Source organism: Micropterus salmoides, unplaced genomic scaffold, assembly GCF_014851395.1.
Source record: "Micropterus salmoides isolate LMB-PRFRI ecotype aquatic unplaced genomic scaffold, ASM1485139v1 Ms_hic_scaffold_9, whole genome shotgun sequence".
Taxonomy (NCBI): Eukaryota; Metazoa; Chordata; class Actinopteri; order Centrarchiformes; family Centrarchidae; genus Micropterus; species Micropterus salmoides.
The window spans coordinates 21,951,796-21,966,789 of NW_024044681.1; the positions used below are offsets into that span (position 1 = coordinate 21,951,796).

A 14,994-nucleotide genomic window follows, 5' to 3' on the forward strand; every position below is an offset into this window, starting at 1 on the left:
CATGCAGCCTAAATTGTAATAGCTCTTAATAGGGTTTTGCTGGGAGATTTGTTATAGCGGCTGAATGAACTATTGTCTTCCCATAAATCCATTTGTGACTGTACCACTGCATATCGTGACATATAATTTGGAATATTGATGGCTTGGGATTGAAATGTGATGGTTGGCCTGTGGGGTGTAATTATAGTTGTTTGAGTAAATCATGAAGAGTTTAGATCAGATACGGAATTAACTGTTGATAAAATCAGATAATGAACAGCAGCGTGTTTATTTTTGTCATAATAAACGCCCCGATGCTGAGGTTTCAACAGTTTAAAAAGGCAAACAACATCTGTCCTGTGCAGACAGAATGAACATGTTAACAGCTTGGGTTGAAGACCAAAAAAACCTTTTTATCTTTAATGACCCAGTCACTGTTGTGTTGCATTTAGTGACACAATGTTTTTAAATCCGTACCTTTGGTATTACCCTCACAGTATGGAGTCTATCACAGAATGGCAGTGACTCATCGAGAAGAGGTTTCTTTTTCTTATGTGAGTCAGATATAAACATAGTCAGCTCTGTACTTATTCAACAGCAAATTCTATTTCCAACTTCTCTCTGCCTCACATTTTTTTTATCTCTCTGTAGCTCGTATATGCACTCGCCTCTCTTGTCTTACTTTCTTACTTTAGTTAGTTAGGTAGTTACTCATTACCATTCATAAGATGCTGGTCTTCAGGGAACAGACCCTCCACTTGCTTCTCTGGATGTCCGGTGCACATGCTGCACCCCATCAGCAAATTACTGAGTCAGCAAGGTTTCATTATAGTCGCTGATAGACTGATAAACTGCAGAACAGCCCTGTAGCTCAGAGATATCTCAGGCATGCGCACAGATATTCACACACACAGATGAGCATGCATGAAAATAAAAACAAGCACATACAAACAGAGACCCCTGCTGTTCCTTATCCATCTCCTGGGGCTCACTGTATGTGCTTTTTTTAAGCTAAGCACAGGAAGGGAAAGTTTGTGAGCATGTGTAGTGCAGAGCACGGTGTTAGTATGTGAGTGTCTTCTACGGTGTATACAGAATCAGTTAGGAAACTAGATGACTGACGACAGAGTTGTCATTTAAAACACTGCAGACCAGCTGGGAAATTGTTGTTGTGAGAAACCTCTCCTTTCCTTCAAGAAATAGTTGCCCTTGAAGAAGGCATTCAGCCCCTTACGGTAGAAAGCTGTCATTACTCTTGGCAGCTGCCATCTGTGTAAATGTAAAGCTTCGCTGAAAAAGAGCGAGTGTGCTTAGGATAATAAAGGATGTGGAAAAATAATCACTGAACTCATCTGTGTGTCCTTGTTTCTAGGTGTCCTGTCTGCAAGACTTCTTTGGCGATGAGGACATTTTTGTGGCGTGTGGACCGGAGAAGTTCCGCTACCAAGATGACTTGATGCTGGATGAGAGCGGTGAGGCGACTAGCAGTTCTTCTGACATTTCCATGCTGACATTTACATTTGACTGTTCAGTGTGCAGCTTTTATGTTATTCTTTTCCTTCCTGCCACCCAGCTGTGATTGTTTAAAGTTATTTTTTGGTGTGTGCTATTTTCTAGGGTCCAGCAATTCATCATTCAGTTAATCTAATCTTCAATACTGCTTGTAATTGACATCCTCTCTAATTTCACTGTTAACTATTATTTTCACTATTATTTTCCTGTTCCTGTTTACAAGTTCCGACTACAATGTATTTGTGAGGATCCTCCTGCAAGTATTGTAATTTTAAAACCTTAACACTGGAGAAACTTTATTTTCCTACAACCCTTTTCAGGGAAGCTTCTACTTGATCCCATATACATCAAATCTGACAAGAACAAAACATGACATTCCTGGACAAGTAGGATAACAATATTTTTATTTATTATTTAATTATTCTTAGAATATGTTTTCTTTTAAAACCAAATGCGGTTATGCTACAACTTTTATAACTATATATCAAGGCCAAATCAATGCATTCTGGTTATTAGTCAGAATATGGTTCCCTTTATGGATTTTAAATGCCTAAATGAATAAGGGAGCTTTGTCTTTCTTGATGCATCGTGAATGCCAAAATGAAAGACTAAAGTCAACTGTCCAATCACAACTTGGGGACCATGGGTGGAGCTTAAGTCATGTTGCCCTCTGCTCCACAACAGAGACAAATGCAGTACACCTCTTCGCTTTGTTTTGTGTGTTGTGATTAGATTTTAACAGTGAAAAAAACAGTCATTAAAGACAAAAACTATTTGTTTTTCAATTAATGGTGCATGAATATGTAAAAAGGAAATACATATAGCAATGTGTATTGGTTTCCCCGTTATTTTTTTGTTTTAATTCAGGTATTTAAATCTCCCAAATTCTCCTAGTTCACTTGTAAAAAAAATAAGTTCTTTGTTTTTGTCTTTTTGTTTTTCCCCATTCGTTGTGTCTTTTCAGTTGCACAGTAGCCCCTTCCTTCCCTGCATGTGACACATCTCCCTGGTTCAGGTGGCAGAGGACAGTGTAGGCTTTCCAGTTCATTGCACTCCGTTGTTTCTCACCACTCCTCCTCTCCTCTTGGAAGAACGGGTCCGCTGCACCTAAGCCATCGCCTAACCTATTGTTCCTCTTCCTCTTCTCTGCCTGTCACCCCACCTCGGCCTAGTGAGGACACATTCAGTCCTCACTTCACCCATCTGTTTCACTGTCTGTTTTCCCATTTTAAAGCTGCTTGAGAATTGTGATTTGTGATATTGGGATATATAAATAAAAGTGACTTGACTTCTGCATCACAGTCTGGAGACTACTACCATCCGTTTTCTTACCCTCTCATCTCTCTTCCTGTCTCCTACATGAATGAATGTGCTCTGGCTTTTCTTCAAAGGTTTATTCAATTCATTTGTTTCCCCTGTATCCTTTCATCCATTAAATAATATCCATCCCAACTGGGTCACCAACCTCCATCTCCTTTCCCCCTTTTGTCTCCTTTCCTCTCTCTCTTCCTCATTAAACTCCTTCCATTTCCAAAATATAATGACTAGCTGCTTCCATTAGTCAGTTTATTTTTGGTAACCTTGTCTTATCTTGATAAAGACCACAAAATAACTTCCAACATGCAACAAGGCATTTAAAGAACAAGTTTCCAAGGTATCTACATTTTCATTAGTTACTGATTATTGTCTCCATTGGTGGTTTGTTGTAGTAACGAACTATAGACAAGAAGTGAAGCACCTCTTATGGTCTGCAAGCTAAACTCAACTGATGCTTTTCCCGTCCGTATTGTCGCAGCTGTGTGGGTGGCTTTTTTTCCCCATGTCGGCGAGGACTGTAGGTACAGACTGCACATCTGTGAACACCAACACCCAATTTAGTACCATGTCCATTTTGGAGGATATTAATTTTATTTTTTTTGCTGCATTTAAAGTCTTTAAAGTTCACGGCAGAAAACATCATAACTGGTCGACAAAGCCTGTCCCATCTCAAAGGCTACTTCAAATGTGGTAGAGAAACGTGGCATTATTTTTTCTGAATACAGAGGAGCCAACAGAGTTTTAAGTTTCCCATAGTCCACTCCATTACATGCCGGTCAGTTGTTAATAGTTGCTCTGTATTTATAAAAAATATAAGAATTTCCCTTAAACTTCCACCGAAATCAGTTTTCAAGGCTCAAAATAGGCTAATATGCTTCATTTCAAATTAGTATCATCTACATAGATAGTTCAGAGGTTTCAAGATGTGGCGAGTGACTGACATCATCTAAACACTCCTCATATTTAGCTGATTGGTCCATTTTGTATCCGGCTAGGCTCAGATGTTTCTCAGTGGAAGATTGAGACTAAAAGCTTCATAAAAAAACTGTAGTCTGTAGTTGTGATGCAATGTAATACAGCTGGAAACCAGATGGAATCCCTGCTGTACTTATTTCATTCCAAAGGACACGAAAGCCTTTAATAGTATATTATGGAGGAAGCTGGTTTAATTAAGACAACTGCATGTAACTGTGGTGAAATTGGCATTTTAAGCTTTGCATTTGATTAAGCTAAATGCTGTTGTAATACACAAATTTTGGCCACTATCATCCTATTTTCTGCCTAGTATCCACGCATATCTCTCTTTCTTTAAATAAACTGCATATGAACAGATTTTTGTCCCCACACAAAGTGACATACACACACACACACACACACACACACACTAAAACATTTTCTCTGTACCAGGAGATAGCAGCATGACACCTCCTCATGCTCTGGGAGACGGAGCGCAAGAGGCAGAGGGCAGGAGGCACAATGCAGAAATGTACAGACGGGAAAGCAGAGCGACAAACGAAACAGACAGAGAGACAGTCGGAGTCAGAGCTGAAGACAACTTCGGCTCCTCTCAACATCACTATAATTATCGCCTCTGCCTCAGCTCTGGCACACTGTCATCATGTTAACACTCTGCATTGTACATTAATCACTGGGCCACAACGACTGCCATGCAAGCAAATAACACACACAGACACAGACAGACAGACACGCAGCTGTGCTGTCACACGCGCACACACATAGGTGCAGGCGACGACGCGCACACATGGCAGACTGTGTATAATTTCCAGTTCCCGCTGGTCTTTAATGGTAATGAGCTATAATGGGGCTGGGTTAATGAACAGGAGAGGAGCAAAGTTTGGGGGATGAAGGAGGTAGGGAGGGTGTGTGAGTGCCGTCACATGGCTCATTTACCAGGAGTGTGTGTAAATATCAGACCTCCGTGAGTCATGGCTGTCACTCCTGAAACACCACAATAATTGCATTTGGAAAAGGAGCCCAGTGAAGGTCAGAACTTATTTTTGCAGGTGACCTGAATGTAAAACCAATTACAGCTATGTTGATACATTAGTGGTTTGGTGTTTTCTTGCGTGACTAAAGGTCAAAATCAATCAAAACATTAAAAGAATAGATAGATAGAAATCCATTAAATTTGAATTTCAGCCTAATAGAACTGGCATTTGTTTAAAAAATGGTCAGTTGTTTAACACAACTGACCATTTTGAAACAAATGCCAGTTAAAGCTTTATATTTTAGGTGTGTGGGCCACAGAACACAATGTCATGTCACGGTGTCACACTTAATGTTCACTCCTTCAGTGCTTCGTTTTGAGTATGCAAGAGTGCAGCAGTTTTCTCTTCCTTCACATGTAATTTGGTAGCTCCAATGTGTAGACTCTTTTTCTAAAACGTATACATTTTGGAGACTATTTGGGTGGATCAATAAATAAATGTAAAGGAATTTGTGGTTTCCAAATAGTCCCTGAACACTTCTGTCTTGTCTTTGTCTTTGTGCTTGCAGAGTGTCGTGTGGTGAAGTCGGTGAACTATGGGAAGATGTCTGGCTCTCTGAGCCGAAGCTCCCCCAGGACCGCCGTCCAATTACAACGCAGCAAGTCCCCTGCATCGGGTAAGACAGTAAAATAAGTTCCTCTCAAGGAGTCCATTTGTTAATGGAGTTCTCTATGTCTGTGTGTCCTGCACAAAGAGTGTGTGCAGTGGCTCAACCCTGATGGACACAGCTAGGAGTTGTTTGTATCCTGAAACTTCCTCATATGATTGCTTTGTATTTTCTAGCTCATTACTCAATGAGCATTGCAGCAAATAAAAACAGGATAATAATAAACACTGCAAAGGAATCAGAGCTCTGCGGAGTATGTGGCAGTGTTTACTCTGTCTGTGCATGTGTGAGCTGTGTCTGCATGCAGAATATGATTTCAAATGAGAATGATATCACAAGGGAATGGAGAAAAAAAGGCAAATGGGGATGAGAGAGGTAAAAAGTGGGGGAGCGGGAGTGAACATGAGAAGGAAAGAAGAGGTTTGGTGACTCAATCCTGCAGCTCCCCACAAGCCGCTCTTCACCTGACATACTAATGAAATGTAATAAAATGGTGAGAGCTTGCACTGGTACCCGCTGCATTGTTTGTGCCTGATAATGACGCTTTTATGAATGTCTCAAAACAAAAACAATAAACACTTTTGAGGCAGCAGAAAAAGTACCAAAGTGTTCTCAGATAAAACAGTTCATTCTAGCAACTGAATGCAGCTGTCATTTATGCACTACGTGCATTCGGTCTGGCTCAAAGCTGGTGAGGACTTGGTGATTAGTATGGAGCTTTAACAAATATCATTCCAATCTTTTCCCGCTTGCACAGCTTGAGCTTTGGCTGTGTCTCAAAAGCCTAGTTATGCAAACAGCACACTTGACTTTTCCTCCTCACTGTTATTATTTTGTAATTTGAGTGCACAGAGACCTTTTGGGTTGGGGATGATTCGATGGCTGATGCAACATACAGAAACTCCCCAGAAAGAAGCCATCATACCTGCTGTTGAAGCACACAAGCATGCACTGACACACACTTTTTTTGTGGTGGTGTAGCATTGCAGAATGAAAGCCAACAGTTGTTAACATGTTGTCTGTGTTGAGCTGTGGAGGTAAAGGTGAGGCAGAGGGGAGGAGAGAAACAGCTGGGGTGAATTGAGAAAGTTCTGGATGCTGGTGGCTTGAAAACTTTGGGTAAAAGGTTATGAAAGTGAGTCATGCGCTGATCTGATCTCGCTGGCTGAAGCGAGTCTGGCATGAAGGTGTGTACTAATATGTGTGTGTGTGTGTGTGTGTGTTTGTGCGTGTGTGAGAGAGAGAGAGGGGAAACGAGACTGACTCGTCTTGGTTGCCATGGAAACATAGCACAGTAGCTACAGACACAATAGCCTGTGACAGCCATATATGGCAGTGACTTCCTGCGAAATGGCCTGCAGTGGAGAACGGAGCTGACTGACGCTCGGTCCTCGCTGGAGCCCTGAGTCAGAGTGTCCCGACGTTTTTCACTTCTGAGAAATGTTCCCCTTCTGGCGCCTGCTTACCTAACATCATCAAATGTTCTGCATGCTTTGTACCGCACTGTAGTCATTCCCTAAAGCATCATCAGTTTGTACCAGAAGTGTTTAGAGTGGAATGATAGGAGGAAATGAAAAATAATTGATTGCTGCTGTTTGACCCTGGCTGACACTCTGTTGCTTTGTTGCTCTGTTATGTTCACAGTCAGTGTTATCTTAGGAGTTAAGCACACCATGGCCCCCCGTCCCTTGAGGACAATTTTACGCTAATAGTCAACAACAGCTGATACTGTGTGCTGCACCACATGGCTTATATATAGTGGTGCCCATCCTGTTGTTACTGTATGTGTTCACAAGCATGGCCTTACTGGGCTCCTGTATGATATGAGAAAGAAATGACAGATGAGATTACATTTACATTTATACAATTTATTTGCGATTTATTGTCACATAAAAGTCTAACAACTGAGACCTATTTTGTGAGAAACAATATATCACCTGTCTTTTGCCAGAACTAGTGTGTTTTCTGAACAGTATAAAATCAAGCTATTGCTGAAATGATCAGTCAGTTAATTAATTTACAGAAAATGAATCAACACTTTGATAATTGATCAATCAAAAATGCCAACATTGATGGTTTTATCTTCTCAAAAGTGAGGACTGTTTGACAGACAACTTGAAAGCAATTTGAAGATGTCAACTTCTCTGGGAAATTTTGAGGAGCATTTTCACAGTTGTTTGAACGTTAAGACTATAGACTAAACATTTATTCAGTGGATTCATCAGTAGTAAAAATAATCGTTAGTTGCAGCCCTAAATCAAATGAAATACTCACTTACCTTGAAACGTGGCAATATTTGAATCAATAAGTGGATCTAAAAAGGTTGGTTGCCTATTGTTTCCAGACTCATCTGGAGTGTGTGTGTATGACTTTTAGTATTCGTGATACTTCTTGATACTTGTGTTGATGTCCTAGTGAGTTGTAATGAGTTGCCTGTGTCCAAGTTCATCTTTTGCATAAAAAAGATATTCACCTTAAATGATGATACTCCAATCTAATCTCCAGCTAAAACAGGGCAGTCTGGTTTCCATCACTGTATAAGTTGTTGTAAATGTGATAATAACGTAGGGCTGTGAGCCCATTAACTCTGCAGAATAATGAATTTAGATGAAAGTTGATTAATTATTCAAAATGTTATCTTATTGCTGCATTCGTCAGTTATTTAATTGCAGCTACACTCAAAACCTTTTTATCTGAGATCATGGCGATGAAATTAAAATTGTGGACACCTGAGAAGAAAAGCTCTGTCTATTTATTGATATTTGGAAATCAACACTAGAAGGGTTTTATTATTTCTCCTCAACACTTGGAGAGAGCACAATAAAGAATTAATTTTAAACCTTGCTGCAGGTCTTCAGCTGTTCTGAAAGCAGCCCTGAAGTCATATATTCATTTTCCATTCAGCCACCACAGACTTTAATAATATTCCTTATCATATCTAATAATCTGGACCAAAGGAGCTGCACAGAGAAGATGTGATAGCAGGAATCATGTCTGAGATAGTGAAAGAGAGCGAGACGGGGAGAGCATGTGACAGCGCATGGGCTGTCAAACACCACCTGGTGTCCCTCTGTGTGTCTGGCTGATCCTCGTTGTGTGTGTCTGCAGCTTAGACCTCGACGCCACTGAGTAGCAGAAGTGAGTGTGAGGGATGGACAAACAGACTGGTGAGACAGACAGAGGGACAGTTGCAGACAAACACGCAAAGAAGACAAACAGAGGCTCTTATGCTGTAAAATTAAATGTAAAATTATCACTCATAAAGTGCCTATTAAAAAGTATTCTCCCGTGGCAAGTTTTCGTGTCTCACTGTTTTATTTAGATTTGTTGCTTTTTTGACGCTGATCAACAAAAAAAGATGAATGTGAAAACACATTATTTTTCAAAAGTGATATGAAAATTTGGATGTGTTTAACGCAAAATTCAAAACTAGACTTACTAAGCGTATTTAGCGCTCCAAAGAAAGTTAACATTAGTGAATGTAGCCTAAAAACTCTAAAAAGTCACATTACATAACTAATCATATCTGAAAGAGAGTAAAGGTTGTTGTTCATGTCATTTAATGTGTTGCCTTGTTTTGTGTTGTGAGTATTTCTGCCCATTTACTGTATAACACAGTGAAATATGTGTAAAAACGTTAAGTGTAATACATTCATTTCCAGAATTGAGAGGAAAAAGTGTCAAATAAAGGACAAGATTTCTATTGCAAATTTGGGATCAAACTCAAACTCAGTCAGACACTTTTTAGTCAATGTGTTTTATCTTTAGTGTTGCTTTTTTAGACTAGACAAACACATTGTTTTGTCTAGTGTGCTTCAAGAACATGAGCCTTCTGAAAAATGTACTGCATCAATTTAGAAACGCAGTAATAACAAACAACTTTTTCTTTGTCTGCCGCCCAGCATAGATTGAGCTGAACTCCTTGTTCTTATTGAAAAACAGCAAAGCATCGAGACTTCTGTGTTGTTGGTATGTTTGGTAGGTGAATCATACTGTAGGTCTCAGTCTAGTCGTCGATGAATCATAGGTCTTCATCTAATACTTGCTTCTCATCATTGCGCAGTTATCAAATATTAAATATTGATATAAAGGAGGAGCATCAGAGATAAATAATAAATTTCAACTATAAGGCACAATTTCACTCACCTTGCAATTTCAAGGTAACAACGAAAGCTTGCCTTGTTAAAAGAAATGCAGCTATCCACACTCATATTGTGGAGGGTCTGATGTGGTGTGTGTGTGTGTGTGTGTGTGTGTGTGTGTGTATTTGTGTGTGTGTGTGCGCGTAGGTTGTTGTGTGTCAGGCTGACATTGTCATCACTCGAGCTTCATTCTGTGGTGATCTCACAACCCCAGCTGAAAATAATGTGAGAGAACAATTTGCACTCAGACATCGTTTCTCTCCCTGTCTCACCATCTGTCTCTCGGCTCTCCTCTGATGCCTCATGTCAGCTAAAATTAACAGAGAACTGCAGATGGTGTCAGCAAGCATCACTTCTGATACTTCAGGGTCTCACCTTTGTCTTTCTGTCATGAGCAACTCCGTATGACGGGAGAGGCTTTATGGTGAACTGCGCGGGGCAGCCGACCCTCAAATAAATCCGGTACGTCTCCAGAGGATCAGCTGCTGGCTCTGACACTCTGAACTGTGATCCCATGATGTCTTCAGCCTTCCCCACTTGCTTTATAAAACTTACTGATGGCGGGTATATGTTCTTTCTGAAAATGAATAAGCACATTCCTAACAAATAACAGAGACCAAACCAAACAACAGAGGCTGTATTCAGAGCTATAGCAGTATTGATATATGCACTAAAGGCAAGATAATGACATGCCTCCAGGCAGTTTTGTGTTTATTAAACAGCTTTGTATTGACTTATGTAATTTCAACAATCATAATTTTTGGGATGTTAGACTGTTTTGCCTGTTGATTGCCTGGAATTGTGTCATGAGGCATAGTTCTGATTTTGTGGGCCTAATTTCCCAGAATAACTTTGGACAGCCCTCTCAGAACACAGATGGACTTTGATATGTTATCGTATGTTTATATTAACAGCCATATATGTTTGTCGTTATTAATGTCCCATTTTTACTTTACGGTGTGTGTATGATAAGGGAAGTCACAGGGAAGATTGTGACTGGTCAGTTATTAAGAGCCAGTAATGCATTAAAGTTTGTTTTTATTAAGTCCTACCCGAGATGGAGAAGAAGAAAAACACCAGGCCACTGTTTTTGCAATCGCAAAAACAATATTAAATAGAAACTCCTCCAGCTTGCCATTTTAGTTGTAGCTTTTATTTTTGTTCACACCTGATGCGATGTCAGTGTTGAATGTGTTCTTCGCTGTGATGGAAATTCTTGGGAGCTAGTCAACTCTTATTGATGGAGAAGGTTTCAGGAAACTCCGGATGTCTTAAACCGCAAGATTTATTGAAGCCAAGTCAGAGTGAGAACACTGTGTAATGCCAAACTAAATCTGAAGGACGCATCCTGGCAGGGAGTATTTATTTTTCCTAGACCTACAGAGTGTCCAAATAAGGTTATTGTTCACCTCTCTATACATGTGTGAATTCTATTGGATGTTGGTTTAAACACTATGCTTACCTACGTTAGTCACATTGTGTGTCACATGCAACACTTTCAAAAGAGAGCCAGTTCATCGGTGTGTAATGAAACAAAATAAATATAATCTCAACCTTGAGTTACCTAGGAGATGGACCACAGAGTTCATCTTGATCAAGGCAGACCGAGAGGAGGGATAGAGTTTGACCTGCTGTTATGGAGAGTCACAGGCTGTCACATTTGGCTTTCTTTAGCTCAGCAAATGACCCTAACATGACCTGGGGAACCCTATGTGATATTACCCTTAAAGAAGGATAATTGCTTCACATTTGCTAACAGTATTTTGTTTTTTCCCATTAAAATATAAATTAATATAATAGAATTAATGGAATTATGCTGGCAGTGCTTATGCATTGTTTTATCATGCTAGTATTGCACATATTGGATTTTTAACCGTGCTAGAGTCACAGCTCTAGGGATTACAATGTTGGTGTGTCAGTCGATCCACCACTTATCTGCAGACTGAATAATAATAAATCTCAACAACTATTGGATGGATTGACATTTTGTGCAGACATCCATGGTCCTCAGAGGATGAGTGGTAATACCTTCTGTGATCCCTTACCTTTTTATCTATAGCCACCATAAGGTCAAGGTTTTTAATTTGTCCAGTACTTTTGTTTATTTGTACCTGCAAAACCAACAACAACTGCTATCAGCCTTAGATCTACCTTATATTTAGCATTAGTGCTAATTAGCACATGTTAGTTAGCTAATTAGCACCACTGTGCCTAGTACTAGTTGTATACTATTGCTGTTTTCTACTTAGGATCTGGAAATGCTTGTAGTGACTCGTGGGTGTTACTTCAACTACATAAAGGCCAAATACAATTTTTTTTTTCTCCTGTTAGGTCACCAGTTGCCTAATTTTAGCTGGATATCTTTACAATAGGCCATATTCCACAATCCCTGCGAGGGCATGTTTATGTTTTGTTTTTTTTATCTCACAATATGCAGCCTGTGTATCATCCAGCACATCACACAGCTGGAGACAGGCAGACGCATGAGGTGCTTTTCCATATTCATTGCTTGCACAGCTTCCTTGTTAAGTTTTGTGCCACCACAGTCTTTAACGCTGCATGTGCGAAAGAAGATGAAACACACCATTGTTTGTGGCTGCATTGCATTCTGGTCAAATTGGCATCTTGCTACTCTAGGCGTGGGTGAGTGTTGACCGTTGATGCAAGACAGATCTAACAAGACATTCATCTGGCTGATGCTTTTATACAACACAACTTACATTTTGTTAACACACATTGGGGGCAAGTTGTGGTTCAGTCTCTTGCTCAAGGTCACAGGAGGAGCCAGGGATCTAAACATCAACCCTGTGATTAATTAATGGCTGACTGGCTCTGCCATCACACAGCTGCTTCAGAGGTGACCACCGCTGATCAAAGGTGGGTTAAAATCTAGGGCAAATGGACTTGAAGACACCTGAAGATGACTTCTTCTAGTATCTTCAATCAAGTTCATTTGCCCTTGATTTTAACCCACCTTGGATAACTATGACCTAGATGACTGAGAATCTTCACAGACATCATGCACCACTGTGGTTCTAGAGTACTGAACATCTTCATCCATCCAGCAGGAGCAAGAAAAATCCCCAAATGCAGAGCTTGCTGTTGTTGCTTTGGGTGAACATTTAGTTCAAAATTAGCAGCATTTGTCACTTGAGGAGGTTTGGACAACAAGCAATAGAGCCTTCAGAATCCATGTAGGACAAGCTGCCAGAATGTGTTGTCCTGACCAACCCAATCTCCTTGAATGACTCTCCATATACTGCATATTCCTCATTCTCATATCTGCACCTCCTCCCAGTTTCTCTCCCAGTAGAAGTTTTACATTTTCTTGGCATGGAAGTAAAAAGCCACGCCAAAATTTCAGAATTATTTCATTGTCATTTTTTCCTCCTATGCTTCGCTCTCTCTCTCTGTCTCTCCCTCTCTCTGTCCCCGGTGCGCGTCAGAGTTTTCGCAAGCAGCCTACCCGCCTCTCCGTTTAGTACATCGCTGCTCCGTCTCTCCCATTCACCAGTTTACTATCACACTCGGAAGGAGCGCGTACAAAGGTGCTGTTTTTCTTCTCATTACCCCGCTTTGGATTATCACTGTGTTTTTCATCATGCTGGAAGTGGAAGGTAGGAACCTGAAACCACGTTTCATCGGATTTTTATGCAAACTGCGTTTGTCAATTCCCCTGATCGCGCTAACTTAACTTGTTCCTGCTCAGATCATTTGGGATATATTCAGTTTGTTTTCGTTTCGCCCCGGTCACTGCTGATGTGACTTTGAATACCGCTGACTTTGGGAAATGCAGTGCTGTGGTTTTATAGTAGCCTATGAAGTGAGAGATGTCTTTAAATGTTCCTGCTTGTGGTTGTGTAACTGGGAGGAGTATCTGTTTGTGTGCGTAACGCTGATGCTGATTTTCATCAATGAAGATGTCCAGGAATTGCTTAAACAACAGCGTTTTCTTTATTTCATATCTTTTACTGCGCGTTTAGAAAATTCAAAATAATAAACCTATGGCAGCCGGTGCTATTTTCGTCTGCATTGGATTTCATCTCCTTTGTCTTGAATAATTCAAAAAGTTCTTTGATCTAGGCAAGGGTATAAACATTATACAGTGAAGGTTGGACCACTTTGCTCCCACAGGTTTCACTTCTCTGTTGCGGAGGGTTAGTCTCTGAAAATCTAATTTGGTGGAGACTGCGAATAAAATATTGTTTACATGCAACAATAATTACAAAAAAGGCTGGGAAATGGCACAAATACTGAATCTGGTGATTTATTTATTTTTTGTTATACACTGGATCTTTTTAAGTTAGATTATGCCCCTCTAAATACTATGGAAGAGTTTCATTATTTGGCACTTTAAATACCTTTCAGCGCCTTAGAAATCACATCATTTATTTAACAAGTTGAAGTTCAACAGCACCAACCATCGAAGCTTATTTTCAGAGCTCCTGATCAGGCCCCTGGAGGAACCAGAACCCCCCCCCCAGTCTAATCTACCTCCAGTTGGACTCACTGTGGTTGAAGACTAAGCAATTAGTTCGGTTACTGTTCTAGTATTCATCAATTACTGCAGTTTCATAGACGTGTATAGGTCAATTAGGACAATCTTGAGGTGAAGCGGTGTCTTGTTGCCAAGAGATAATAACCCATGTTTTCAGTAAGATGAAAGACAGGCTCATGTTTTTGCGTGTACCTTAATGATGCTGTTAGGCTTTTTATGAATCTGGCTTTTGCTTGACCACATGCAGGACTCGGTGCAGCGTTGATTAATCCTGTGTTCTTGTTTAATGAGGTGATGCCGCCGGGTTTTTGTGTGCTGTGCTGTGCTGCAGCTGGAAAAGTAGACCGAGCTGAGTTCACAAGTGCATTGAATAGAAGGATCCGGCTGAAAACGAGGACAGCCTGGTGTTGTGTGTTGCCTTCCAGCCATGCACTGGAAACCTGGAACATGCTGTGATTATTCGGTGCAGGCTCAGGTACATGATTGGCTTGTTTAAGGGAGGTTTGGAGTGACAGGATTTGTATTTTCGCTGAAGTTTAAAAAAAGACCAGTGTGGACTTAAGTGCTCTTTTCCTTTCTCTTTTACTCCCCCTCTTGTCCTCCTCCTCCTCTGCCTCATTCATGTGGATTCATGGATGGATGCTGAGGGCGGAAGTGTGGGCTGCTGCTAGACACTCAGAAATATAACTGTTCTAGAAAACATGCATTCACATTTAAAGGATCATCAATTTCAATATTTCTCTCCATCTCATCCACCCTGCTCCATTTTCTCTCTTGTTTTCTCCCTCCAGTGAACGGGACGCCGGCCAGTCAGCTGTCCACTCCTCATTCGGGAAAATCTCCCAGCCCCTCCCCGACTAGCCCGGGCAGCCTCAGCCGACGCCGGGTAAGAGGAGAATACACAGACACATACACGCACATACACAGTCA

At 40.6% G+C, this 14,994-nt stretch overlaps 1 protein-coding gene across 5 annotated transcripts in view; it reads left to right on the top strand.

Moving 5' to 3' along the window:
* LOC119895175 (serine/threonine-protein kinase DCLK1-like) overlaps positions 1-14,994 on the top strand; it is a 47,596-nt gene that overhangs the window by 17,104 nt on the left and 15,498 nt on the right. For 4 of the 5 annotated variants that reach the window (XM_038708084.1, XM_038708087.1, XM_038708086.1 and 1 more), the window contains 3 exons: positions 1,352-1,451; positions 5,326-5,433; positions 14,856-14,950. In XM_038708084.1, coding sequence (XP_038564012.1) covers positions 1,352-1,451; positions 5,326-5,433; positions 14,856-14,950 — 303 coding nt within the window. Of the gene's footprint in view, positions 1-1,351; positions 1,452-5,325; positions 5,434-13,037; positions 13,184-14,855; positions 14,951-14,994 lie in introns of those variants that run through there. The other variant, XM_038708085.1, reaches the window with a different exon arrangement.